The sequence below is a fragment of the Somniosus microcephalus genome, chromosome 13, assembly GCF_052327205.1.
Source record: "Somniosus microcephalus isolate GS21.2 chromosome 13, FLI_Smic_1.0, whole genome shotgun sequence".
Classification (NCBI taxonomy): Eukaryota; Metazoa; Chordata; class Chondrichthyes; order Squaliformes; family Somniosidae; genus Somniosus; species Somniosus microcephalus.
Window position 1 is genome coordinate 190,774,444 of NC_140999.1, and position 27,728 is coordinate 190,802,171.

Genomic DNA, 27,728 nt, shown 5'->3' on the forward strand with positions numbered 1-27,728 from the left:
CCTTTAAGAGAACTATTTTAAGAGATGCACTACTTTATCTTGGCTGCTGTATACTGTAATACCGGTGGTGACCACACCGGTATATAAGTGCTGTGTAATGATTTATTGGGCAGTTCAGCCTGACCTCCGACTAGTAAAGACCTGTTGAATTTACTCTTGTGGTCTGTGTGCAGTGATTCTTATTAACAATAACTAGAACACACAGACTTAACAATTCAGACTTGAGCTGACAAGTGGCAAGTAACATTCACACCACACAAGTGCCAGGCAATGACCATCTCCAACAAGCGAGACTCTAACCATCTCCCCTTGACATTCAATGGCATTACCATCGCTGAATCCCCCACTATCAACATCCTGGAGGTTACCATTGATCAGAAACTGAACTGGACCAGCCATATAAATACTGTGGCTACAAGAGATGGCCAGAGGCTGGGAATTCTGCGGCGAGTGTCTCACCTCCTGAGTCCCCAAAGCCTTTCCACCATCTACAAGGCACAAGTCAGGAGTGTGATGGAATACTCTCCACTTGCCTGGATGAGTTCAGCTCCAACAACACTCAAGAAGCTCGACACCATTCAGGATAAAGCAGCCTGCTTGATTGGCACTCCATCCACCACCTTCAACATTCACTCCCTCCACCACCGGCGCACTGTGGCTGCAGTGTGTACCATCTACAAGATGCACTGCAGCAACTCGCCAAAGCTCCTTCAACAGCACCTTCCAAACCCGCGACCTCTACCACTTAGAAGGACAAGGGCAGCAGACGCATGGGAACATCACCACCTACAAGTTCCCCTCCAAGCCACACACCATCCTGACTTGGACCTGTATCGCCGTTCCTTCACTGTCGCTGGGCCAAAATCCTGGAACTCCCTTCCGAACAGCATTGTGGGTGTACCTACGCCATATGGACTGCAGCGGTTCAAGAAGGCGGCTCACCACCATCTTCTCAAGGGCAATTAGGGATGGGCACTAAATGCAGGCCTAGCCAGCCAGCGACGCCCACATCCCATCAATGAATTACATTTTTTTTTAAAAATTCATCTATTTTGTTGCGATTCAGATATAGTGCCTTTAGCTTTGGTTTTTTCCCCTGATGACACCTCAGTCACTGATGCCCTGATACCTTTGTTACTTTCTCTGTCCCTTCCTGACCCACTCTGCTTATTTTTACCCAAAACCCTGCTGTGCTCTACAGCCTTGACATTTCCCTCGCTGATTTTAAATGGGATGGAGCGCCTCAGCTATGAAGAAAGACTAAACAGGCTGGGGTTGTTTTCCTTGGAGCAAAAGAAGGCTGAGGGGGGGCCTGGTTGAGGTGTACAAAATGATGAGGGGCATAGATAGGGTAGATAAAGAGGAACTTTTCCCCTTAGTAGGGGGCATAGATTCAAGGTAAGGGGCAGGAGGTTTAGAGGAGATTTGAGGAGGAACTTTTTCACCCAGAGGGTGGTTGGAGTCTGGAACTCACTGCCTGAAAGGGTGGTAGAGGCAGGAACCCTCACAACATTCAAGAAGCATTTGGATGAGCACTTGAAATGCCATAGCATACAAGGCTATGGACCAAATGCTGGAAAATGGGATTAGATTAGACCGGGCTTGATGGACGGCGCAGACACGATGGGCCGAAGGGCCTCTTTCTGTGCTGTATAACTCTATGACTCTATACTCTTTCCTGAATCCTCCGACCAGCACCCCCCGCCCCCATTAGTTTAAAGCGGTACGCCTCTGACCGCAATTTCTAGGCGATTGTGTAGAAAGTGCTGCATTGCCTGTTCCTTGTGTTTACCGTGGAATCTGTTCTCTTGCCCCATTGACAAGGTAAATAGGATACCATTGCACTACTCACATCCACCCTTAAAAGGAGTTCCAATTCAGGGGTCGCCAACTCTCCAGGGTTGGCCGGGAGTCTCCGGGAATTGAAGATTAATCTCCAGGTCGCTGCTGCCCGCAACCCAGGCGAACAATCAGAGGGGCACATTTTCTCTTAACACTATTGTTTATTAGTTATAAAACATATTGGAGATGGGAAAAAATGCTGTTTGACTGGGTGAGGTGGGAGGTCATGCGATGAAACCTCCGAGAATACGTCTAACTGGAGTTGGTAACCCTAGTTTCAACTCCAATAGAAAGCAAACCCAATCTCAATGTATAAAGTTTTTTTTTTAAAAGGGAGGGGTCGATACCAGCAAACATTGTTCACTCACCAAGTGCTGGCTGATCCAGGGGACGGAGGGGTCTCTGACTCTACCCCAATCCGCTGTGGTCCAGTAGTCTCCCTCTGGCCTCGGAGTCAGAAGGTTGTGGGTTGAAGCCCCACTCCAGGGACTCGAGCACATAAAGCTAGGCTGACACTCCCAGTGCCAGTACTGAGGGAGTGCCGCACTGTCGGAGGTGCCGTCTTTCGGATGAGACTTTAAACCGAGGCCCCGTCTGCTCTCTCAGGTGGTCGGAAAAGATCCCGCGGCCACTATTTTCGAAGAAGAGCAGGGGAGTTATTTATCCCTCAACCAACATAACAAAAAATAGATTATCAGGTCATTATCAGATTGCTGTTTGTGGGAGCTTGCTGTGCGCAAATTGGCTGCCGCATTTCCCACATTACAACAGTGACTACACTCCAAAAAGTTCTTAATGGGCTGTAAAGTGCTTTGAGACGTCCGGTGGCCGTGAAAGGCGCTATAGAAATGCAAAACAACAACAGAAAGTGCTGGAAAAACTCAGCAGGCCAGGCAACATCCGTGGAGAGAGAAACAGAGTCAACGTTTCGGGTGAAAACCCTTTGTCAAGAAATGCCAGTCTTGCTTTCTTTCAATCTCACTGAGGGTTGGCGATTGCCCAGGTGTTACAGACACATTCCCAGTGCATGAGTGAGCGAGAATCCACCCTGACCAATCCCAGGATCTGCTACTCAATCTCTTCCTGCTTCCTCCTCGCACTTTGTGTTTCGGTGACCCGCCTGCCAATAACACCGACATCGCCAGACTTTACTCTTGGGTTCGCAGCCAGACTTGGAGTCCCAGGGCGGAAGGTACAGCTGGTGTGGATCCTCATTACTTTACTAAGGCAGCTCTCTGAGGTGAGTTCAGCTTTTCCGTCTCTTTAATCAAGTTGATTGTTAAAACAAATATGTCCCTGTGAACTGGGTCTCGTTCTGACTTCCTTTTGACGAATTCCTTTCTGGATGTCCATTCCCACCCAACATCAAGCAAAAAATGTGTTTTCTATAAATGGGGAATAATATTTAAACTCACAAAAGTGGTGCTCGGCATCGACCAATGAGTTTGTGGCACACATTGTTTATAAATCTTTTATAATATGAAAATTAGCAGCTCGAAGGAATCTGGGTGTAAAAATGTCGCGAGGTTGGAGCTCCTAAAGTTGGTTAGTTTTAAATGGTTTATTTAGAACTGTTTATTCAGGGTGGGCACAGTTTGTTTGCCAAACTCTGACACAATTGCTATAACCATCACGTCACTCACTTCCTTGTTGTAAAAACGTTCGGCCGTCCCATTAACAGCCTGTCCCTCCTTTAAACAGCACCAACCCTGCTCTTTAAACTCGGTCCTGTACCTCCTTTAAGTTCTCTTTTTAATTAAAAAAAAAAAAAAATCCAGCTGACCCATTGAAATGAAGCAAAGCTGATTCTGACCCTGGTCTGGGCAGATTGCCCAACACACACACACAGGCATTTCACAGAAACTTGTGCAGAATAGCAAAGGAACAGGAGCAGGCAGTCTGTCTGACTTCCCCCTTCCCTTTCCCAATATGTTAACAGTGAGGCTAATTGCTGCACTCCCCTCCTCCCCCCCACCCCCAAATCCTGGGTGAGGCCCTCTAGCTCAGACTGGGGATCAAACCTGGGCACTTCCTGGCTTCGTACCACACCAGGCATTGCATTTACAAGTGAGCTGTTGTGCGGGGGTTATAAATAGTGTATTATTTCTAACAGGAGCAGGAGTAAACCATTCAGTCCCGTCAGCCTGTTCCGTCATTCAGTGAGATCATAGCTGATCTCTGATCTGTATCTTAACTCCATCCTCCAGCCTTAGCTCCATATCCTCTTATACCCTTGTCTAGCACAAATCTATTGATCCCAGATTTTAAATTATTAATTGAGCTCGCATCTACTGCTTTTTGTGACAGAGTTCCACACTTCTACCACCCTCTGTGTGAAGAAGTGTTTCCTAACTTCTCTCCTGAACGGCCTGGCTCTGATTTTAAGGTTCTGTCCCCTTGTCCTAGACTGCCCCCACCAGCGGAGAAAGTTTCTCTCTATACCCTATCAATTCCTTTCAAAGTCCTAAAAACCTCAATCAAATCACCCCTTAACCTTCTATATTGCAGGGAATACAAGCCTAGTTTATGTAATTTCTCCTCATAATTTAACCCCTGGCGCCCTGGTAACATTCTGGTGAATCTGTGCTGTGCTCCTAATGCCTAGTACATTCTTTGTATTTTTTTAATTTAGGGATGATCAGTGAGTTAAAAAGTCATAGAATCACACAGCACAGAAGCAGACCATTCGGCCCATCGTGCCTGTGCCGGCTCCTTGAACGAGCTCTCCAATTAGTCCCACTCCCCCCCCCCCCCCCCCCCCCCCCCCCTGCTCTTTCCCCATAGCCCTGCATATTTCTCCTTTTCAAGTATTTATCCAATTCTCTTTTGAAAGTTACTATTGAATCTGCTTCCACCGCCCTTTCAGGCAGCGCGTTCCAGATCACAACAACTCGCCACGTAAAGAAATTTCTCTTCATCTTCCTTTTGTCTTAATTAATTTGTTTAAATGTTTACCCAGGTGGAGGAGGGCAGGTTGTCTACTTGATTTCCAGGAAGAGCAGAGTAAAGAACAAGCAAACTTACATTTATCCAGCAAAGTTTTTTTCACAGCCAAAAAATTACTTTTTGAAGTGTAGCTGCTGTTATACAGGCACACAGATCGGCAGCCAAACTGCACACACCAGGGTCCCACACACACCAGGGTCCCACACACACACCAGGGTCCCACACACACACCAGGGTCCCACACACACACACCAGGGTCCCACACACACACCAGGGTCCCACACACACACACCAGGGTCCCACACACACACCAGGGTCCCCCACACACACCAGGGTCCCCCACACACACCAGGGTCCCCCACACACACCAGGGTCCCACACACACCAGGGTCCCACAAACAGCAAATGTGGTTTTTGGTGATGTTGTTTGAGGAATGAACGGGATCTTTGCATCCACCCGAGAGGGCAGAAGGAGCCTTCGGTTAATGTCATAAGAACATAAGACGTAGGAGCAGGAGTCGGTCATTTGGCCCCTCGAGCCTGCTCCGCCATTCAATAAGATCATGGCTGATCTGATCTTGGCCTCAACTCCACTTCCCTGCCCGCTCCCCATAACCCTCGACTCCCTTATCGTTCAAAAATCTGTCTATCGCCACCTTGAATATATTCAATGACTCCGCCTCCACAGCTCTCTGGGGAAGAGAATTCCAAAGGTTCACGACCCTCTTGAGAGAAGAAATTCCTCCTCATCGCCGTTTTAAATGGGTGCCCCCTTATTCTGAAACTATGCCCCTGAGTTCTAGATTCCCCCACGAGGGGAAACATCCTCTCGGCATCTACCCTGTGAAATCCCTTCAGAATCTTATGTTTCAATAAGATCCCCTCTCATGTTTCAATAAGATCCCTTCAGAATCTTATATGTTTCAATAAGATCCCCAATGAGTACAGGCCCAACCTGCTCAACCTTTCATAAGACAACCCCCTTCATCTCCGGAATCAACCTCGTGAACCTTCTCTGAACCGCCTCCAATGCAAGTATATCCTTCCTTTAAATAAGGAGACCAAAACTGTACACAGTGCTCCAGGTGTGGTCTCACCAACACCCTCGTTGGAAAAACAGCACCTCCAACAATGCAGCACTCCCTCAGCACTGCACTGAAGTGTCAGCCTAGCTTATATACCATAGTGCTAGAGGGAGTCTTAAATGTGTAACCTTCGGACTCCGAGGCCAATGAGTGCTACTGAGCCAAACTGGCACTGTGTTTGTAGCCACTATGAAATAATAATGGAAATAACTTCAACAAGGTTAAATGTTCATAAAATACACAAAAGTAGCTGGTCCAGGGAATTTGAACCCACGAGTGTTAAAGGAGAAATTAGTGACGCTTTAACTGACATTTTTGTAAGATCACTAAATTCAGGAGAGGTTCCCAAAGGTTGGGAAGTGGTTAACATGGATCAAGAGCCATATCTGGAAACTGTAGACTACACATCAGTTGTAGGGACTGTCTTTGAATTGATTTTGATCTAGTGGATGATCTTAGGCAACTGTCCCTTTTGGCCTTAATATCCCAGTGCTTGGAAGAGGCAATCGCCACCACAGCCCCCACTTCAGATCACCACCTGGTGACCCCTGCTGGATGGGGTGGGGGGTGGGTCCCACAGATGTGATAATGACCAGGTCATCTTTGATGCGCTCCGGACAGTGCAGCGCTCCGGACAGTGCAGCGCTCCGACAGTACTGCACTAGAGTGCCAGCCCAGATTTTGTGCCCAAGTCGCTGGAGTAGGACTTGTAGAGAAGATAAAAGGCGCTATATAAATGCATGTCTTTCTGTATCTCTAGGGATTAAATTTAGTTGAGCCACTGGATGGTGTAATAAATGAGGAACAACGACAGAATTGCAGCATAGTCGATCTCCATCTTGCCTTCTGGCGATGAGATGTGAACTCATGGTGTGCCTACGGTTCCCCACAAAAAAATCATCAAATGACGTTCCATGGGTTGCACTCACATTGGCCGTAGCTGGGCATTGGGACACGTGCATGCCCTCTGACCTGGGGTACACACAATGAACTAACCAATTGGATATAACTTGGGTTAAAAGTTGAGCTCAAACTCCTTAACAGATCTAATTAGTCCTGGCAGCCTGGATTTTCCACCACCATTTGCCCATTGTTACTGCCCCACATACACTGTGGCCTGTCCATATGTAGACTGTGGCCTGTCCATATGTAGACTGTAACCAGTGCAGTGGGCTTATAATGGATGTCAGTGGAAAGCCCATCCCCGGAGATAGAGAGAAGGAACTCCAGGAAGGGAAGAGTCAGAGATGGATCACATAAAAGTTAAGGGATGGAAATGTGAAGCATAGTTAATGAAATTCCCTGGATCAGGGCGAGAACAGGAAGCAAGACTGCCAGTCACCATATATGAGTTGGGGGGTTCTAGTCAGGCTGAATGGGCTTAAATCAAGTAAATCCCCAGACAAGGGAAGAGATTTGTGAGGCGCTGATGACCATTATTCAGGAGTCGATGGACACTGGGGAGGTGCCAATAGATTGGAAACGGGCTAATGTGGCGCCCCCTTCCAAACTAGGCGAGGCAGTGGAATCGGAGGAGGCAACCCAGAAATGACAAAAATGCGGTTGGGGAAAATGTGTAACTGGACAAAAAAATGGCGGATGAAATTTAATGCAGGTAATTGTAAAGTGCTCTGGCCTCTTGCTCAACCCCCACTTCCTTCACCTACCACTGGCGGCAGTGCCTTCAGCCACCTGGGCCCTAAGCTCTGGAATTCTCTCTGCCCCTCTTTCCTCCTTTTTAAGGTGCTCCTTAAAACCTACCTCTTTGACCAAGTGTATTAATGTCTCCTTCTTTGGCCTGGTGTTAATTTTAGTCTAGTTACACGCCTGTGAAAGGCCCTGGGACGTTTTCCTACGCTGAAGGTGGAATGTAAATGCAAGTTGTTGTTGTTGTTGATGGTGAAAATGGAGATGAGGAAGTGATGTACGTAGAAGTTAGTTTTAAAAGGTTTCTTTGAATTCGGTACTTGATGCTCCAGCCTTAAAGTGGTTCTATCTGGTTTTGGTCAGTGAGGCAACTGGTCTCATGATTCCTGAATCATGTGATGTTCAGTGGGTTAATCTTTTTTATGCGCTAGCTGTAAAAGGGAGTTGTTTGTGTAGGTGGTGGAGTGCTGTAGCCCTGGGCCGTTAACTGGGGCATGTTTGTATCCCCAGAGGCAGCCAAGACAAATTGCAGAATGTGTAACTCCCTCCCTAGGAGTCAGCATTCCTTTTGTTACCCCAAGGTTTGGGGGAGGTGGCGGTTAAGTCCCGCAGTGTTGCAGTTTAATTATGAAGATGTGATTTAGCTGGTGAATAAGCTTTTGAGTCATCAGTAAGGCTTGGTGGAACATCTGAAAATGACGGGCAGGAAAAGATCAGCTGGTACATCGATCAAGTCATGATGACTAGACTCGTGACTAGGCTGTTCCTAAGCCTTCCCACCCCCACAGCCATGTAATCTCCTGGGAGAGGCCAAAATCCAGGGCCAAAAGAGAATAAAATATCCTGGAAAATTCTTCTCCGAACCCCTCAGGTGATTGAAACTAGTCCCGATCACGTGGACCAAACGTTATCTGTAAAGACAATACAATAATACAATACAAATCGCTTTCTATGTGATGCCATCTTTGTCCCAGTCAGGAACCAGTCCAGCTACCGATTGAAGGCAAACCGAGAGTCAGCACCCAGCACACCAACTGGCAACACATTCCAGAGAACGTGTTCTCCCCCCCCCATCCCCCCACCCCAACCCCCGCCCCACTCTCACCCCAACCCTCACCTCACTCACCTCACTCACCCCCAACCCTCACCTCACACTCACCCCCTCCTCCACCTTCACCCACCCTCCCACCCCAACCCCTCACCCCCCCACCCTCCTCTCGCCATTCATGAGCAGGCTGGAGAGGGTCTATAGTGCTCCGACTGAGAGAGACTGGAGTCACAGGCTGTGAAGAAATCACACCACAGATGGGAAGTTAATTAAAATGCACATCAGATTGGATGATATTGTGTCATTTGCATTGTTAGAACAGGCTCGGATGCATGCCTGTGCTTCATGGGGCAGAGGTAGAATCAAATTCAAATTGCTCTGAAGAGGAAGTGACTGGAAATTAAACTGCACAAAATTGCTTTGTTCGAAACATGGAACAATAGGAAGAGGAGGAAGCCATTCAGCCCCTTGAGCCTGTTCCACCATTCAATTAGATCATGACTAATCTTTGCCTCAACTCCATTTACCCCGCCTTTGCTCCGTACCCCTTGATACCCGTACTCAACAAAAAATCTCCGTCTTGAGAGCTCCAAATGTCCCCCAACATCTACAGCCATTTCCAGAAGAGAATTCCAGATTTCTACTGCCCTTTGTGTAGAAAAAGTGCTTCCTGATTTCATTCCTAAATAACCGAGCTCTAATTTTAAGGTTACGACCCCTCGTTCTTGTTTTCCCCATCAGCGGAAATAGTTTCTCTTGCTCTACCCTAGCGAATCCTTTTAACATCTTAAACACCTCGATCAGATCACCCTTCAATCTTCTATACTCGAGGGTGACATGAATCAGCCATTCTTGAAAGAAAGACTTATGTAATAATACTGAGCGGCCTACAGGTGGCGCTGTCCAGGGAGAGTATAAATGCACGGGCCCAGCTTGCGCAGGACATTCTTAACAGGAACTAGTGAAGGACACAACGAGACCACCATGTTGTAAAACAGTTGATTAAAGCTTTGTTTAACGCTTAGACCAAGTGCTTAGTAGTTTTCTTATGTCAGAGGGAATACAAGCCAAGTTTATGCAACCTGTCCTCGTAATTTAACCCTCGAAGCCTCTGTATCTGGTTCTTCTCCAGCCTCCATTTTCTCCCCATCCTCTGCTGAAGGTACTGACTCCTGCTGGGGTATGGTTCCATGGGCACAGCCCATCCCTAAGTCCCGTGAACATTCCTCGGTGTTATAGGAGGATTTTTCTTTCCACCGCCTGGCGTTCAGCATCACCTGCGTGAATCACAAGATTGGAAAATCGGGCAGGAGTGTCACGTGTCTCTAAGGGAACCGTCCCGACTTTTCCTTCCGTTGAGGGGTTGGAGATGACTTATCTTCTCGGAGCTCTCTTGTCAGCTGAACTTGATGCTGCAGCCTTGGCACGTTCAGTCTGGAGAACCAGCCAACATGCTGCAGTGCTGCTCACTCAGTGCAACAACCTGTCTTTCCTCAAGCTGCAACTGTAATTGAGTTTGTTTGTATTTCTGAATGATTTCAAAACAAGCTGGAATATGAACTTTACAACCTTTCTACGTAAGGTTTGACACGAGTTATTTTTAGTCTGAGATAACAAATGACTGAGGCAGAGCGAGGGGGATGATTTCAACATGTGTTTTTATAATTTGTACTGTGAATTCAAAAGCAATTAATACTCCCATAAATATTTATTGGATTAGATTTCTTTCTTGCCTCACTTATTATCTCATCCTTTTTTTAATTAGTTCCTGGAATGTGAGCGTCACTGGCAAGCTCAGCATTTGTTACCCATCCCTAATCGACCCTTGAGAAGGTGGTGGTGAGCTGCCTTCTTGAACCGTTGCAGTCCATGTGGTGAAGGTACTCTCACAGTGCTGTTAGGGAGGGAGTTCCAGGATTTTGACCCAGTGATGATGAAGGAACGGCCGATATGTTTCCAAGGAACCAACCAGAGATCAGGCCATCTTAGACTGGGTATTATGTAACGAGAAAGGATTAATTAGCAATCTTGTTGTACGAGGCCCCTTGGGTCGGAGCAATCATAATATGATCGAATTCTTCATTAAGATGGAGAATGAAGTAGTCGACTCCGAGACTAGGGTCCTAAATTTAAATAAAGGAAACTACGATGGTCTGAGGCGCGAGTTGGGTAGGATTGATTGGGGAATGTCACTCAAAGGGTTGACGGTGGATAGGCAATGGCAAACATTCAAAGACCACATGGATGAACTACAGAATTTGTTCATCCCAGTTTGGCATAAAAATAAAACAAAAAAGGTGACTCAACCGTGGCTAACAAGGGAAATTAGGGATAGCATAAGATCCAAGGAGAGGACATATAAATTGGCCAGAAAAAGCAGTAAACCTGAGGATTGGGAACAGTTTAGGATTCAACAAAGGAGGACAAAGGGATTAATTAAGAAAGGGAAAATAGAATATGAGAGTAAGCTTGCAGGGAACATAAAAACTGACTGTAAAAACTTTTATAGATATGTGAAGAGAAAAAGATTGGTGAAGTCAAGTGTAGGTCCCTTGCAGTCAGAATCAGGGGAATTTATAATGGGGAACAAAGAAATGGCAGAATAATTCAATACATATTTTGGTTCTGTCTTCACAAAGGAGGACACAAATAACCTCCCAGAGATGTCGGGGAACATAGGGTCTGATGAAAGGGAAGAACTGAAAGAAATCAGTATTTGTAGGAAATGGTGTTAGGGAAATTGATGGGATTGAGGGCCGATAAATCCCCAGGGCCTGATAATCTACATCCTAGGGTACTTAAGGAAGTGGCCCTAGAAATAGTTGATGCTTTGCTGATCATCTTCCAGCATTCGATGGAATCTGGAACAGTTCCCATGGATTGGAGGGTAGCTAATGTTACCCCACTATTCAAAAAAGGTGGTAGAGAGAAAACGGGGAATTACAGACCGGTAAGCCTGACATCGGTCGTGGGGAAAATGCTAGAGTCCATTATAAAAGATGTAATAGCAGGGCACTTGGAAAACAGCGACAGGATCGGACAAAGTCAACATGGATTTACAAAAGGAAAATCGGGCTTGACTAATCTACCGGAATTTTTTGAGGATGTAACTAGTAAAATAGATAAGGGAGAACCAGTGGATGTGGTGTATTTGGACTTTCAGAAGGCTTTCGATAAGGTCCCGCATAAGAGATTAGCGTGTAAAGTTAAGGCACATGGGATTGGGGGCAAGGTATTGACTTGGATAGAGAACTGGCTGGCAGACAGAAAGCAAAGAGTTGGAATAAACTCGTCTTTTTCCGAGTGGCAGGCAGTGACTAGTGGGGTACCGCAGGGATCGGTCCTTGGGCCCCAGCTATTCACAATATATATTAATGATCTACATAAGGGAACTAGATGTAATATCTCCAAATTTGCAGACGACACAAAGCTGGGTGGGTGTGTGTGCTGTGAGGAGGATGCTGAGAAACTCCGGGATGATTTGGACAGGTTGGGTGATTGGGCAAAAGCATGGCAGATGCAATATAACGTGGATAAATGCAAGGTTATCCACTTTGGTGGCAAAAACAGGAAGGCAGATTATTATCTGAATGGCAATAGATTGGGAGAAGGGGGAAGTGCAACGAGACCTGGGTGTCCTTGTGCACCAGTCGCTGAAGGTAAGCATGCAGGTGCAGCAGGCGGTTAAGAAGACAAATGGCATGTTGGCCTTCGTAGCGAGAGGGTTTGAGTACAGGAACAAGGATGTCTTGCTGCAGTTGTATAGGGCCTTGGTGAGACCACATCTTGAGTATTGTGTGGAGTTTTGGTTGCCTTATCTGAGGAAGGATGTTCTTGCCATGGAAGGAGTTCAGCGAAGATTCACCAGGCTGATACCTGGGATGGCAGGAATGACGTATGAGGAGAGATTGGTTCGATTGGGCTTGTACTCGCTGGAGTTTAGAAGAATGAGAGGGGATCTCATTGAAACTTATAAAATTCTGACAGGACTGGACAGACTAGATGCAGGAAGGATGTTCCTGATGTTCGGGGAGTCCAGAACCAGGGGTCACAGTCTAAGGATAAGGGGTAAGCCATTTAGGACAGAAATGAGGAGGAATTTCTTCACCCAGAGAGTGGTGAACCTGTGGAATTCTCTACCACAGAAGGCAGTAGAGGCCAATACATTAAATATATTCAAGAAGGAGTTGGATATATTTCTTAAGGCTAAAGGGATCAAGGTGTATGGGGAAAAAGCAGGGACCGGGTACTGAATTTGGATGATCAGCCATGATCTCATTAAATGGCGGAGTAGGCTCGAGGGGCCGAATGGCCTACTCCTGCTCCTATCTTCTATGTTTCTATGTAAGTCAGGATGGTGTGTGACTTGGAGGGGAATTGCAGGTGGTGGTGTTCCCATGCGCCTGCTGCCCTTGTCCTTCTAGGTGGAAGAGGTCGTGGGTTTGGGAGGTGCTGTCAAACAAGCCTTGGCGAGTTGCTGCAGTGCATCTTGTAGATGGTACACACTGCAGCCACGGTGCGCCGGTGGTGGAGGGAGTGAATGTTTAAGGTGGTGGATGGGGTGCCAATCAAGCGGGCTGCTTTGTCCTGGATGGTGGCGAGCTTCTTAGTGTTGTTGGAGCTGCACTCATCCAGACAAGTGGAGAGTATTCCATCACACCCCTTACTTGTGCCTTGTAGCTGGTGGAAAGGCTTTGGGGAGTCAGGAGGTGAGACACTCGCCGGAGAATACCCAGCCTCTGACCTGCTCTTGTTGCCACAGTGTTTATGCGGCTGGTCCAGTTAAGTTTCTGGTCAATGGTGACCCCAGGATGTTGATGGTGGGGGATTCGGCGATGGTAATGCCGTTGAATGTCAAGAGGCGGTGGTTAGACTCTCGCTTGTTGGAGATAGTCATTGCCTGGCACTTGTGTGGCGCGAATGTTACCTGCCACTTATCAGCCCAAGCCTGAACGTGGTCCAGGTCCTGCTGCATGCGGGCATGGACTGCTTCATTACCTGAGGAGTTGCGAATGGCGCTGAACACTGTGCAGTCATCAGCGAACATCCCCACTTCTGACCTCAAAACAAAAACCGATACCAGAGACCTATTCCCCAAACGGTCCCTGAAACATTAACCTTGCCTTCCTCTCCCCACATAATGCTGCCTGACCTGCTGAGTGTTTCGAGCATTTTCATGTTTTAATTTTAGGGTACCAGAAGAATGAGTTTCGATGGATCAAATGGCCTTTTCTCATTGCTGACCTTTCACTCGGTTGGCCATTACTTTCCCGGAAGGCTTCATGTGCAGTAATGCATGATGGGAAGGTATTTATTGACATGTAACTGATGACTCCGTCTATTTCTGTGCACAGGTTGGACTACAAAATGTCTCTGTATCCGTCGCTGGAGGATCTGCAGGTCTCCAAAGTAATTCAGGTCAGTTCTGTTGATTTTTAATGCAGTTTCTACACGGTTCAAGGACAGTCCTATTAACTTTGGTGAATACAGGCCAGTCTGACCAGATAGAAGGTTTCTTTCTTGACTGGTTATATATCGAATAATATTTGGTCTGTTGCAGCCTGATTCTTAAGGGGCCCACAGCACAGAATTGGTCATATGTCAGAACTAAATTGTCAATCTCATTCATAGAGTCCACAGGATGGCTGTGGTGGGAAATGTCACACTGGAGCAATAGGGGGTTGTGTAGAGGGGGTTTCACTCTTCATCCAACCCATGCTGTACCTGACCTTAGAATGCTTTAACAGTAGAGCACTGAAGTGTCATGAACGTTAGCTGTAACCTTTACGGTAACGCAGGGGAGGGAGGAGATATGGCAACTTGCCAAATGCAGACAGGCCGAGCAAAAGACACCGGTCGAGAGACTGGAACATGTGAAGGAATATCGTGAATTACTTACAGACCTCTGTTAACACCAATGGTAAATTGATGAGCAAGTCGTCCAAACAGGGGATGTTGGCATTGGAATCCTGTGCTAATGAGAGGCAGATAGCAGCAGTTCAGAAAGTTATACGTCAGTAACAGAAATGAAGGGATTGGTAATGAAGAATATAGATAGAGAGGTACTGATGAGGAAAGCGATTGAGAAAGTTAGACAAGTCATTGCGATAGGTAATTCAATACTCAAAGACCATGGAATACACAAAGGGGATAATGTTACTGGGGTTAATTATTATATTCCTGGTTAAGAATAAAGGATATTGAAACGAGGGCAGAAAAGCCGATGGGGAGGGTTGGAAGCTGCAGTAATATTCCATGTTGGTCCTAACGATATTAAGAATAGAAGATGGAAAGAACTGAAAAGGGAATACAAAGCTATGCTGGATTTATTTTTTTAAAGTGGTAAAGATAGTGGTATCCAGGTTGCTTTCAGTGATGTCTGGGAGAGGTGCAGGAATGAGCAGGAGAGAGGGGATCAGAATATTTACAGGGCGAGTTTACTACAGGCGGTCAGACAGTCTACAGAAGGGATGAGCCACATGTAACCAGATGGAGCCTAGATCATTGGTGCAGAATATGATGTAAAAAACTTAGATTCATTTAAACTTAAAATGCAGGGAGAGTAGATTAAAAAAAATAGTAAACCAGGAAGAACAATGTAAAAAAACACTGAAGTGTGAACCAGAGTGAGATCAATGGGGGGATTTAATTCCTACATTCTCGCCTCAGAATGATTCGGGGACACCACCTTTGGTTACTGTACGTGCACCAGTTGATTTTAATTTTTGTTTTCCTTAGGCACAGTCCGCCATTGCAGCCAACGAGGCCTTGCCAGCGATTGAAGGCGAGGCCTCAGATGCCGGAAAAAGTAAGTCATTGCAACCTAGCCACGTGTCATGTCCTTATTGTGAAGTCTACACCCCCGCTATAATTCGAGCTTCCATTTCAAATTTGCGAACTAGACCCCTGCTTGGTATCGATTTCTGCACTTCCATCCGTGGCCTCGCCTCTTTCTACACTTCCATCCGTGGCCTCGCCTCTTTCTACACTTCCATCCGTGGCCTCGCCTCTTTCTACACTTCCATCCGTGGCCTCGCCCCTATCTACACTTCCATCCGTGGCCTCGCCCCTTTCTACACTTCCATCCCTGGCCTCGCCCCTTTCTACACCTCCATCCCTGGCCTCGCCCCTTTCTACACCTCCATCCCTGGCCTCGCCCCTTTCTACACCTCCATCCCTGGCCTCGCCCCTTTCTACACTTCCATCCCTGGCCTCGCCCCTTTCTACACCTCCATCCCTGGCCTCGCCCCTTTCTACACTTCCCTCCGTGGCCTCGCCCCTTTCTACACCTCCATCCCTGGCCTCGCCCCTTTCTACACCTCCATCCCTGGCCTCGCCCCTTTCTGCACTTCCATCCGTGGCCTCGCCCCTTTCTACACTTCCCTCCCTGGCCTCGCCCCTTTCTACACCTCCATCCCTGGCCTCGCCCCTTTCTACACCTCCATCCCTGGCCTCGCCCCTTTCTACACCTCCATCCCTGGCCTCGCCCCTTTCTACACTTCCCTCCCTGGCCTCGCCCCTTTCTACACTTCCATCCCTGGCCTCGCCCCTTTCTACACTTCCATCCCTGGCCTCGCCTCTTTCTACACTTCCCTCCGTGGCCTCGCCTCTTTCTACACCTCCATCCGTGGCCTCGCCTCTTTCTGCACCTCCATCCCTGGCCTCGCCCCTTTCTACACTTCCATCCGTGGCCTCGCCCCTTTCTACACTTCCCTCCCTGGCCTCGCCCCTTTCTACACTTCCATCCCTGGCCTCGCCTCTTTCTACACTTCCCTCCGTGGCCTCGCCTCTTTCTACACCTCCATCCGTGGCCTCGCCTCTTTCTGCACTTCCATCCCTGGCCTCACCCCTTTCTACACTTCCATCCCTGGCCTCGCCCCTTTCTACACTTCCATCCGTGGCCTCGCCCCTTTCTACACTTCCATCCGTGGCCTCGCCCCTTTCTACACTTCCATCCCCGGCCTCGCCCCTTTCTACACTTCCATCCGTGGCCTCGCCCCTTTCTACACTTCCCTCCCTGGCCTCGCCCCTTTCTACACTTCCATCCGTGGCCTCGCCTCTTTCTACACTTCCCTCCGTGGCCTCGCCCCTTTCTGCACTTCCATCCCTGGCCTCGCCCCTTTCTACACTTCCCTCTGTGGCCTCGCCCCTTTCTACACTTCCATCCGTGGTCTCGCCTCTTTCTACACTTTCATCCGTGGCCTCGCCCCTTTCTACACTTCCATCCGTGGCCTCGCCTCTTTCTACACTTCCATACCTGGCCTCGCCCCTTTCTACACTTCCATCCGTGGCCTCGCCTCTTTCTACACTTCCATCCCTGGCCTCGCCCCTTTCTACACTTCCATCCCTGGCCTCGCTCCTTTCTACACTTCCATCCGTGGCCTCGCCCCTTTCTACACTTCCATCCCTGGCCTCGCCCCTTTCTACACTTCCCTCCGTGGCCTTGCCCCTCCCCATCTCTGTAACCTCCTCCAACCCTCCGAGAAGGACGCAGTCCCAGGATCACAACCTGCGGAATTTCAGGGACAGTGTGCTGAGAAACCACGGGCATCACTCCCTCGGCTGCATATTCTGGTACCTGATGGAAGGGGGTGTTTGGGGCTGGGGGTGGGTGGTGGAGGTGAAATGAGGCAGACTTGTCCTTCCTCCCCTCCCCCAAATCGCCTGTCCCCCAGGGCCCAAGCACATACAATAATGCTTAACTTACAAATTGGGCATTATTCCAATTCTGGCCTCTCGTGCATCCCCGATTTCGCCATTGGCGGCGGTGCCTTCAGCTGCCTGGGCTCTAAGCTCTGGAATTCCCTCCCTAAACCTCTCCGCCTCTCTACTTCCTCCTTTTAAGATGCTCCTGAAAACCTACCTCTTTGACCAAGCTTTTGGCCACCGGTCCTAATATCTATTTATGTGGCTCGGTGTCAAATTTTGATCGATAACACTCCTGTGAAGCATCTTGGGACATTTTACTGCACTAAAGTCAAATTATTTTTAATATAGATAAGTGTGAGGTGGTGCATTTTGGGAGGAAGAATAAGGAGGCCACGTGCTCAGTAAGTGTCTAAATGGGGTAGAGGGGCAAAGAGATCTAGGGCACAGAGTCACAGATCATTAAAAGTAGCAACACAAGTTAACAATGCCAAAAAAATGCAAACAAAGCCCTGGGATTCATTTTATAGGAATGGAATTGAAAAGCAGAGATGTTAATCTTGTCTAGAACCTTGGTTAGCCCACACTTGGAGTACTGTGAACAATTCTGGTCTCCATATTACAAAAAGGATATAAATGCACGGGAGAAGGTGCAAGAAATATTTACAAGGATATTTACAACCGAGGTTATAACCATCGGGAAAGATTGAACAGGCCGGGACTCCTTTCTCTAGAAAAGAGAAGACTGAGAGGCGACCCGATGGTCTGTAAAATTATGAAGGGGTTCGATAGGATAGACGTAGAGAAGATGTTTCCAAAACTGGGGTCCATCAATATAAGATAATCACAAATAAATCCAATAAAGAATTCAGGAGAAAATTCTTTACCCAGAGAGTGGTGAGAATGTGGAACTCGCTCCCACAGGGAGTGGTTGAAGCGAATAGTATCGATGCATTTAATGGGAAGCTCGATAAACACATGAGGGAGAAAGGAATCGAAGGATACACTGATAGGGTGAGATGGAGAGGGGTGGGAGGAGGCTCGAGTGGAGCATAAACACCGGCACGGACCTGTTGGGCCGAATGGCCTGTTTCTGTGCTGTAGACTCGATGATTCTATGTGAAGTCGCAAGTTCCTGTTACTGGAGCAGTAATCCAGCAAACGTGAGTTCAAATCCTATTCTGGCGGAGAATTGAATTTCATTCAGAAATGACTTGACAAATGCCCACCCACACACGTTAGCAGGAAACTCGGGCCGGTCGCTTGTTTGGGGGGCGGGGGGTTCCAGGATCCCGCCACCACCCCCCACCTCCACCTCCACCTGGCCATGGTCCCTTGGTTTGGGGAGTTGAGGCTGCTTGCCCCACCTGGAGCTCACCCCCTGGTGCCCAACTCCGCCCCTTGTCAGGCCGGCACGCTGCCACTCACTTGGTGGTCCACCGGCCGGCTGGGTTCTGCTGGAGCCGCTGGCACAGGGAGTGGCCCCCCCTCCTCGCCGACCCCCCCCCTCCCCTCCTCGCCGATCCCCCCCCTCCTCGCCGATCCCCCCCCTCCTCGCTGACCCCCTCCATCTCTGACCTCCGGCACTGAGTCGCTGACCCCCGGCTGAGCCGGCCCCCCCCCCCCGGCACTGCCCCCTGCTCCGGCATTCGCCCTGTCACAGGCGGGCGGAGGTTCCACCCCTGACCTGGCGACCAGGAAACTCCCAGAAACAGTGCAGATTTACCAGAATAATACCGGGCCTTAGAGACTTAAATTCTGTGGAGAGGTTGTATAATCGTGGCTTGAGTTTCGAAGGTTGCGGGGTGATCTAATCGAGGCGTTTAAAGGATTCAATAGGATAGATACGAAGAAACTATTTCCTCTGGTGGGGGAATCAAAAACAAAGGGGACTTAATCTTCGGCTGTTCAGGGGTGATGTCGGGAAGCACTTCTTCACACAAAGGGCGGTGGAAATCTGGAACTCTCTTTTCCACCCCCCCCCCCCCCCCCCAAAAAGGCTGTGGATGCTGAGGGTCAATTGGAGCTTTCGAGACTGAGGTCGATAGATTTTTGTTGGGTAAGGGTATCGAGGGATACGGAGCAATGGCGGATAAATCGAAGTGAGATGCAGATCAGCCGCGATCTGATTGAATGGCGGACCAGGCTCGAGGGGCTGAATGGCCTCCTCCAGGGGGGTAACCGGGAGTCTGACCCAATCCCACCCTGTTCCTGCTGGGTTGGTTAGATTACGGTTTTACGATGTCTGTTACTTTATTTGGGGGGGGAGGGCGGCTGGTTAGATGCCAAGACTTTCTTAAATAAACTGACTGAGGTGTTTTTGTTTAGCTTCAGGCTTGTACCCGGACCTGCAGGAGCTGGCAGACTACATGGGCCTGGACCTGAACAGTGAGGAACTGAAGCAGAACATGTCCCTGATGCCAGTCTCAGAATCTGGAGTAAGCATCTGATGGGATTGGGCGAATGCAATGAGCTGAGCCCCTCCCCTCCATCTCTCTCGGGGGCCCCCCTCCTCTCCGTCTCTCTCTGCCCCTCCTCCCCTCCGTCTCTCTCTGTCCCCCTTCCCCTCCGTCTCTCTCTGTCCCCCTTCCCCTCCGTCTCTCTCTGCCCCCCTCCCCTCCGTCTCTCTCTGCCCCCCTCCCCTCCGTCTCTCTCTGCCCCCCTCCCCTCCGTCTCTCTCTGCCCCCCCTCCCCTCCGTCTCTCTCTGCCCCCCTCCCCTCCGTCTCTCTCTGCCCCCCTCCCCTCCGTCTCTCTCTGCCCCCCTCCCCTCCGTCTCTCTCTGCCCCCCTCCCCTCCGTCTCTCTCTGCCCCCCTCCCCTCCGTCTCTCTCTGCCCCCCTCCCCTCCGTCTCTCTCTGCCCCCCTCCCCTCCGTCTCTCTCTGCCCCCCTCCCCTCCGTCTCTCTCTGCCCCCCTCCCCTCCGTCTCTCTCTGCCCCCCTCCCCTCCGTCTCTCTCTGCCCCCCTCCCCTCCGTCTCTCTCTGCCCCCCTCCCCTCCGTCTCTCTCTGCCCCCCTCCCCTCCGTCTCTCTCTGCCCCCCTCCCCTCCGTCTCTCTCTGCCCCCCTCCCCTCCGTCTCTCTCTGCCCCCCTCCCCTCCGTCTCTCTCTGCCCCCCTCCCCTCCGTCTCTCTCTGCCCCCCTCCCCTCCGTCTCTCTCTGCCCCCCTCCCCTCCGTCTCTCTCTGCCCCCCTCCCCTCCGTCTCTCTCTGCCCCCCTCCCCTCCGTCTCTCTCTGCCCCCCTCCCCTCCGTCTCTCTCTGCCCCCCTCCCCTCCGTCTCTCTCTGCCCCCCTCCCCTCCGTCTCTCTCTGCCCCCCTCCCCTCCGTCTCTCTCTGCCCCCCTCCCCTCCGTCTCTCTCTGCCCCCCTCCCCTCCGTCTCTCTCTGCCCCCTCCCCTCCGTCTCTCTCTGCCCCCCTCCCCTCCGTCTCTCTCTGCCCCCCTCCCCTCCGTCTCTCTCTGCCCCCCTCCCCTCCGTCTCTCTCTGCCCCCCTCCCCTCCGTCTCTCTCTGCCCCCTCCCCTCCGTCTCTCTCTGCCCCCCTCCCCTCCGTCTCTCTCTGCCCCCCTCCCCTCCGTCTCTCTCTGCCCCCCTCCCCTCCGTCTCTCTCTGCCCCCCTCCCCTCCGTCTCTCTCTGCCCCCCTCCCCTCCGTCTCTCTCTGCCCCCCTCCCCTCCGTCTCTCTCTGCCCCCCTCCCCTCCGTCTCTCTCTGCCCCCCTCCCCTCCGTCTCTCTCTGCCCCCCTCCCCTCCGTCTCTCTCTGCCCCCCTCCCCTCCGTCTCTCTCTGCCCCCCTCCCCTCCGTCTCTCTCTGCCCCCCTCCCCTCCGTCTCTCTCTGCCCCCCTCCCCTCCGTCTCTCTCTGCCCCCCTCCCCTCCGTCTCTCTCTGCCCCCCTCCCCTCCGTCTCTCTCTGCCCCCCTCCCCTCCGTCTCTCTCTGCCCCCCTCCCCTCCGTCTCTCTCTGCCCCCCTCCCCTCCGTCTCTCTCTGCCCCCCTCCCCTCCGTCTCTCTCTGCCCCCCTCCCCTCCGTCTCTCTCTGCCCCCCTCCCCTCCGTCTCTCTCTGCCCCCCTCCCCTCCGTCTCTCTCTGCCCCCCTCCCCTCCGTCTCTCTCTGCCCCCCTCCCCTCCGTCTCTCTCTGCCCCCCTCCCCTCCGTCTCTCTCTGCCCCCCTCCCCTCCGTCTCTCTCTGCCCCCCTCCCCTCCGTCTCTCTCTGCCCCCCTCCCCTCCGTCTCTCTCTGCCCCCCTCCCCTCCGTCTCTCTCTGCCCCCCTCCCCTCCGTCTCTCTCTGCCCCCCTCCCCTCCGTCTCTCTCTGCCCCCCTCCCCTCCGTCTCTCTCTGCCCCCCTCCCCTCCGTCTCTCTCTGCCCCCCTCCCCTCCGTCTCTCTCTGCCCCCCTCCCCTCCGTCTCTCTCTGCCCCCCTCCCCTCCGTCTCTCTCTGCCCCCCTCCCCTCCGTCTCTCTCTGCCCCCCTCCCCTCCGTCTCTCTCTGCCCCCCTCCCCTCCGTCTCTCTCTGCCCCCCTCCCCTCCGTCTCTCTCTGCCCCCCTCCCCTCCGTCTCTCTCTGCCCCCCTCCCCTCCGTCTCTCTCTGCCCCCCTCCCCTCCGTCTCTCTCTGCCCCCCTCCCCTCCGTCTCTCTCTGCCCCCCTCCCCTCCGTCTCTCTCTGCCCCCCTCCCCTCCGTCTCTCTCTGCCCCCCTCCCCTCCGTCTCTCTCTGCCCCCCTCCCCTCCGTCTCTCTCTGCCCCCCTCCCCTCCGTCTCTCTCTGCCCCCCTCCCCTCCGTCTCTCTCTGCCCCCCTCCCCTCCGTCTCTCTCTGCCCCCCTCCCCTCCGTCTCTCTCTGCCCCCCTCCCCTCCGTCTCTCTCTGCCCCCCTCCCCTCCGTCTCTCTCTGCCCCCCTCCCCTCCGTCTCTCTCTGCCCCCCTCCCCTCCGTCTCTCTCTGCCCCCCTCCCCTCCGTCTCTCTCTGCCCCCCTCCCCTCCGTCTCTCTCTGCCCCCCTCCCCTCCGTCTCTCTCTGCCCCCCTCCCCTCCGTCTCTCTCTGCCCCCCTCCCCTCCGTCTCTCTCTGCCCCCCTCCCCTCCGTCTCTCTCTGCCCCCCTCCCCTCCGTCTCTCTCTGCCCCCCTCCCCTCCGTCTCTCTCTGCCCCCCTCCCCTCCGTCTCTCTCTGCCCCCCTCCCCTCCGTCTCTCTCTGCCCCCCTCCCCTCCGTCTCTCTCTGCCCCCCTCCCCTCCGTCTCTCTCTGCCCCCCTCCCCTCCGTCTCTCTCTGCCCCCCTCCCCTCCGTCTCTCTCTGCCCCCCTCCCCTCCGTCTCTCTCTGCCCCCCTCCCCTCCGTCTCTCTCTGCCCCCCTCCCCTCCGTCTCTCTCTGCCCCCCTCCCCTCCGTCTCTCTCTGCCCCCTCCCCTCCGTCTCTCTCTGCCCCCCTCCCCTCCGTCTCTCTCTGCCCCCCTCCCCTCCGTCTCTCTCTGCCCCCCTCCCCTCCGTCTCTCTCTGCCCCCCTCCCCTCCGTCTCTCTCTGCCCCCCTCCCCTCCGTCTCTCTCTGCCCCCCTCCCCTCCGTCTCTCTCTGCCCCCCTCCCCTCCGTCTCTCTCTGCCCCCCTCCCCTCCGTCTCTCTCTGCCCCCCTCCCCTCCGTCTCTCTCTGCCCCCCTCCCCTCCGTCTCTCTCTGCCCCCCTCCCCTCCGTCTCTCTCTGCCCCCCTCCCCTCCGTCTCTCTCTGCCCCCCTCCCCTCCGTCTCTCTCTGCCCCCCTCCCCTCCGTCTCTCTCTGCCCCCCTCCCCTCCGTCTCTCTCTGCCCCCCTCCCCTCCGTCTCTCTCTGCCCCCCTCCCCTCCGTCTCTCTCTGCCCCCCTCCCCTCCGTCTCTCTCTGCCCCCCTCCCCTCCGTCTCTCTCTGCCCCCCTCCCCTCCGTCTCTCTCTGCCCCCCTCCCCTCCGTCTCTCTCTGCCCCCCTCCCCTCCGTCTCTCTCTGCCCCCCTCCCCTCCGTCTCTCTCTGCCCCCCTCCCCTCCGTCTCTCTCTGCCCCCCTCCCCTCCGTCTCTCTCTGCCCCCCTCCCCTCCGTCTCTCTCTGCCCCCCTCCCCTCCGTCTCTCTCTGCCCCCCTCCCCTCCGTCTCTCTCTGCCCCCCCTCCCCTCCGTCTCTCTCTGCCCCCCTCCCCTCCGTCTCTCTCTGCCCCCCTCCCCTCCGTCTCTCTCTGCCCCCCTCCCCTCCGTCTCTCTCTGCCCCCCTCCCCTCCGTCTCTCTCTGCCCCCCTCCCCTCCGTCTCTCTCTGCCCCCCTCCCCTCCGTCTCTCTCTGCCCCCCTCCCCTCCGTCTCTCTCTGCCCCCTCCCCTCCGTCTCTCGCTGCCCCCTCCCCTCCGTCTCTCGCTGCCCCCTCCCCTCCGTCTCTCTCTGCCCCCCTCCCCTCCGTCTCTCTCTGCCCCCCTCCCCTCCGTCTCTCGCTGCCCCCTCCCCTCCGTCTCTCGCTGCCCCCCTCCCCTCCGTCTCTCTCTGCCGCCCCCCCCCCCCCCCGAGTCTCTGCCCCGTCTCATTTAAACCTTTTGATATGTATAACTAGTTAGTATCTGTCCTTAATCTGGTGTCAGCTGTGGCTCAGTGGGCAGCACACTCACTGCTGAGTCAGAAGGTCGTGGGTTCAAGTCCCACTCCAGAGACTTGAGCACTTAATCCAGGCTGACACTCCAGTGCAGTGCTGAGAGAGTGCAGCATTGTTGGTGGTGCTGTCTTTCAGATGAGACATTAAACTGAGGCCCCGTCTGCTCTCCGGTGGCATAAAACATCTCGAGGCACTATTTTGAAGAAGAGCAGGGGCGTCCTCCCCGGAGTCCTGGCCAATATTTATCCCTCAATCAACATCACTAAAACAGATTATCTGTTTGTGGGAGCTTGCTGTGCCCAAATTGGCTGCCGCGTTTCCTATGTTACAAAAGTGACTACACTTCTAAAAGTAGCTCATTGGCTGTGAAGCCCTTTGGGATGTCCTGAGTTCATGAAGGCGCTATATAAATACAGGTTTGTCTTTGTAATCTGTGCAGTAAAGGTGATACAACTGGCCTCAGCTAGCGAAGGGAAAGTCATCTTGGCCTTCCGCCCCTGATCACTACCGAGCAGTTCCTGCTGTAAAGTGCATTGTGTGAGGATAGGATCGCAAAGCCTATCTGCAATACGCCCACAGTTATACAGCCCACTGCCTCTCCCAGTCTAGGCTCACATCTGGAGTATGGTCACTTGGGCAGGGTGCTGGATACTTGTCCGTGCCTGTGGAATTGTGCCCCAGTGAAACAGGAGGAGGGGAAGAAAATTGAGAGAAGATGCATATTTTAAAAAGCGGTGTTTTGTATTGATTGTGCCAAGTAGTTTGTGTGCAGTGGTGCAATGGCTAAGACGCTGGTCTGGCAGGTTGGAGGTTCTGAGTGCAAATACCACCTTATTACGGTGCGAAATTGAGCGTGAGGGCTGCCAAGTTATTGTAAAAACCCGACTGGTTCACTAGGGAAGGGACCCTAGTGCCCCTTTACCCAGTTTGTCCGATGTACGACTCTAGTCCCACACTAGTTGGCTCTTCATGCCCTGTGACGTAGCTTCTCGGTTGTACAAACAACGACTCGAGAAGAAGACCCACCACCGCCAACGGGGGATGGGCAATAAATGCCGGCCTTGCCAAGTGTCACCCACGTGACCAGAGGGACAATGGGGTCAATCTTGACTTTGGGCGATCGCGAGTCGGCAGCACGTTTCACATCTCCCCCATTTTCATTGGCGTTGAAGTCGACAGAAATAAAAGTCGGGAGGGATGTAAAATGGGCTGCTGACTCCCTATCGCTCAAAGTCACGATCTAACCGTGTTTCAGGGCATCAGAAACCTCTTGAGCAGCCATTTTGTGGAGGGGTTTTCATTCGTGCGCGATCTGATTGAATGGCGGAACAGGCTCGAGGGGCTGAATGGCCTCCTCCAGTTCCTATGTTAAATTTATGTTTCTATTCAACTAACTGAAATCTGGAGACAGAATCTCTCGAGACTTTGGCCAAGTTAAAAAGCACGCTACTAAAAATGATGACACTGGTGGAATGCCTCCAGTGATCAGTGACCACACCCAGTGTTGCCGGTGATAGTTTCATAAAAGGTGACTGCTCCAGAAGGTAAATTCAATTATTCGGTGCTGCCACTTTTTGACCTTTCAGAGAGGAGTTCAGAGAGGGTTTGCGAACTTCTGTCTATCCAGTTTGATCCTCGGGGTCTCTCTCTCTCTCTCTCTCTCTCTCTCTCTCTCTCACTCAGTCAGAGTTTTTTTTTCTGTTTCACTCTATAGCAAGTCGCCGGCAGCCAGTCAGCCTTCAATAACATGGTGGCCCCGGTGACTGGAAACAGCCTGGGGCTTCACCGAGCTGAGATCAAAGCTGGCATGCGGGAGGTGATCCTCTGCAAGGACCAGGACGGAAAGGTCGGACTCCGCCTGCGTGCAGTCGACAAAGTGAGTAAATGTGATGCAAACGCACCCCTAGGTCCCATCATAGAATCTTACTGCACAGATTGAGGCCCTTCGGCCCATCGTGCCTGTGCCGGCTCTTTGAACGAGCTCTCCAATTAGTCCCACTCCCCACAACCCTGCGCTCTTTCACTCCTGTCCAAGGGCAGATCCTGCCCTGGGTCAGACTATGAAACTATCCCCTCGCTCCCAATGTTGAGTAAATGCGGTTTTCCCTAATTGTTTATTTTTTAATAATCACCAGACGAGTTGATATGTTTGGATGAGTTGAAAGGTCGGTCCCTAATTCATTCGGTCACTCACCTCCCTGCATCTTCCAGGATTTCCTTCAGTTTTGGTTTTCCAATTCGGTTGCCGAAACTCAATAGATGGTCCCCTCTCATTATTAACCCATATTAAATGTAGCTCATCTTTGACTGACCGAGATGGTCAGCCATGGACCCAGGTCAGCATTACGAGCTGTGGTAATGTGGTTTAGTGGGCGGCACTCTCTCCTCTGAGTCAGAAGGTTGTGGGTTCACTCCAGAGCCTTGAGCACATAAATCTAGGCTGACACTCCAGTGCAGTGCTGCGGGAACGCTGCCCTGTCGGAGGTGCAGTCTTTCGGATGAGACGTTAAACCGAGGCCCCGTCTGCTCTCTCTCTGGTGGATATGAAAAGGTACCATGGCACTATCTAAATAAGAGCAGGGGAGTTCTCCCCGGTGTCCTGGCCAACATCACTAAAAAAAAAAAAAAAAAAGTTTATCCGGACATTATCACATTACTGTTTGTGGGATCTTGCTGTGCACAAATTGGCTGCTGCTTTTCCTACATTACAACAGTGACTCCACTTCAAAAGTACCTCATTGCCTGTAAAGGGACGTCCCGTGGTCATGAACGGTGCTCTATAAAGACAAGTTCGTTTGCTCTTCTCTTTCCTTTGCTTATATCACCCATTACCTGCTCTTTTATTTTAGGGGATTTTTGTCCAGTTGGTTCAGGCCAATTCACCCGCTTCTCTTGTTGGGCTGCGCTTTGGGGACCAGATCCTACAACTCAACGGCGGGACCTGCGCTGGATGGAGCACCGACAAAGCTCACAAAGCACTGAAGCATGCGCCGCAGGACAGGATCTCGGTCATTGTCCGTGATCGGTGAGCATTGAGCACAATGTCCCCAGGACGTCCCCTCACACTGTCGAGGAGGCAGGGGGTGGGGGCCGAGGGCCGAGGGGGCTTCCTCCAATTAAATACTAATCCTCAATAATTATAACTTGAGAATTAACTCTTTCCTATCGATTTTCATTTTTTGAAGGCTCCTCACCATTAGATACTTTAATGGGTAAAATTTGTACAATTTCAGATCCATCGCTGAAATAACCCACTGTACAGTCTTATTTTCCTGATGCATTTTATTTGACCCTGAGCTGAGCGTCATACCTCATATCCTCTCCACCATAAAGACTGCGTACTTCTACCGCTGTAATGTCGTCCATCTGCTTCCCTTGCCTCAGCCCCATCTGCTGATGAAACCCTCATCCCTGCCTTTGTTGCCTCCAGACTCGACCACTCCAACGCTCTCCTGGCCGACCTCCCATCTTTCACCCTCCATAAACTTGAGCTCATCCAAACCTCTGCTGCCCGTATCCTAAATCGCACCAAGTCCTGTTCACCCGTCACCTCTGTGCTCGCTGACCTACATTAGCTCCCGGTCCAGCAATCTCTCCATGGCTTCACCCCTCCCTATCGCTGTAACCTCCTCCAGCTCTACAACCCTCCGAGAACTCTACGTTCCTGCAATTCTGGCCACTTGTGCATCCCCACTTCCTTAGCCCCACCATAAGTGGCTGTGCCTTTAGCTGTCTAGGCCCTAAGTTCTGGAATTCCCTTCCCCAACCTCTCCATCTCTCTAAGGCAAGAGTATCGAGGGATATGCAGCAAAGACGGGTAAATGAAGTTGAGGAACAGATCAGACATGATCTAATTGAATGGCGGAACAGACTCAAGGGGCTGAATGGTCTACTCCTGGTCCTAAATTTCTATGCAAAGCCTCACGGTTTCAGG

General features: G+C 51.9%; 1 protein-coding gene across 1 annotated transcript in view; it reads left to right on the top strand.

Annotated features, from left to right (window-relative positions):
- The first annotated feature begins 2,757 nt into the window (after positions 1 to 2,757).
- LOC147108909 (syntenin-1-like) overlaps positions 2,758 to 27,728 on the top strand; it is a 35,811-nt gene continuing 10,840 nt past the window's right edge. Inside the window, exons 1-6 of the mRNA XM_086005861.1 lie at positions 2,758 to 3,082; positions 13,923 to 13,986; positions 15,307 to 15,376; positions 19,543 to 19,652; positions 25,509 to 25,670; positions 26,644 to 26,819. Coding sequence (XP_085861987.1) covers positions 13,936 to 13,986; positions 15,307 to 15,376; positions 19,543 to 19,652; positions 25,509 to 25,670; positions 26,644 to 26,819 — 569 coding nt within the window. The 5' untranslated portion in view covers positions 2,758 to 3,082; positions 13,923 to 13,935. The remainder of the gene's footprint in view (positions 3,083 to 13,922; positions 13,987 to 15,306; positions 15,377 to 19,542; positions 19,653 to 25,508; positions 25,671 to 26,643; positions 26,820 to 27,728) is intronic.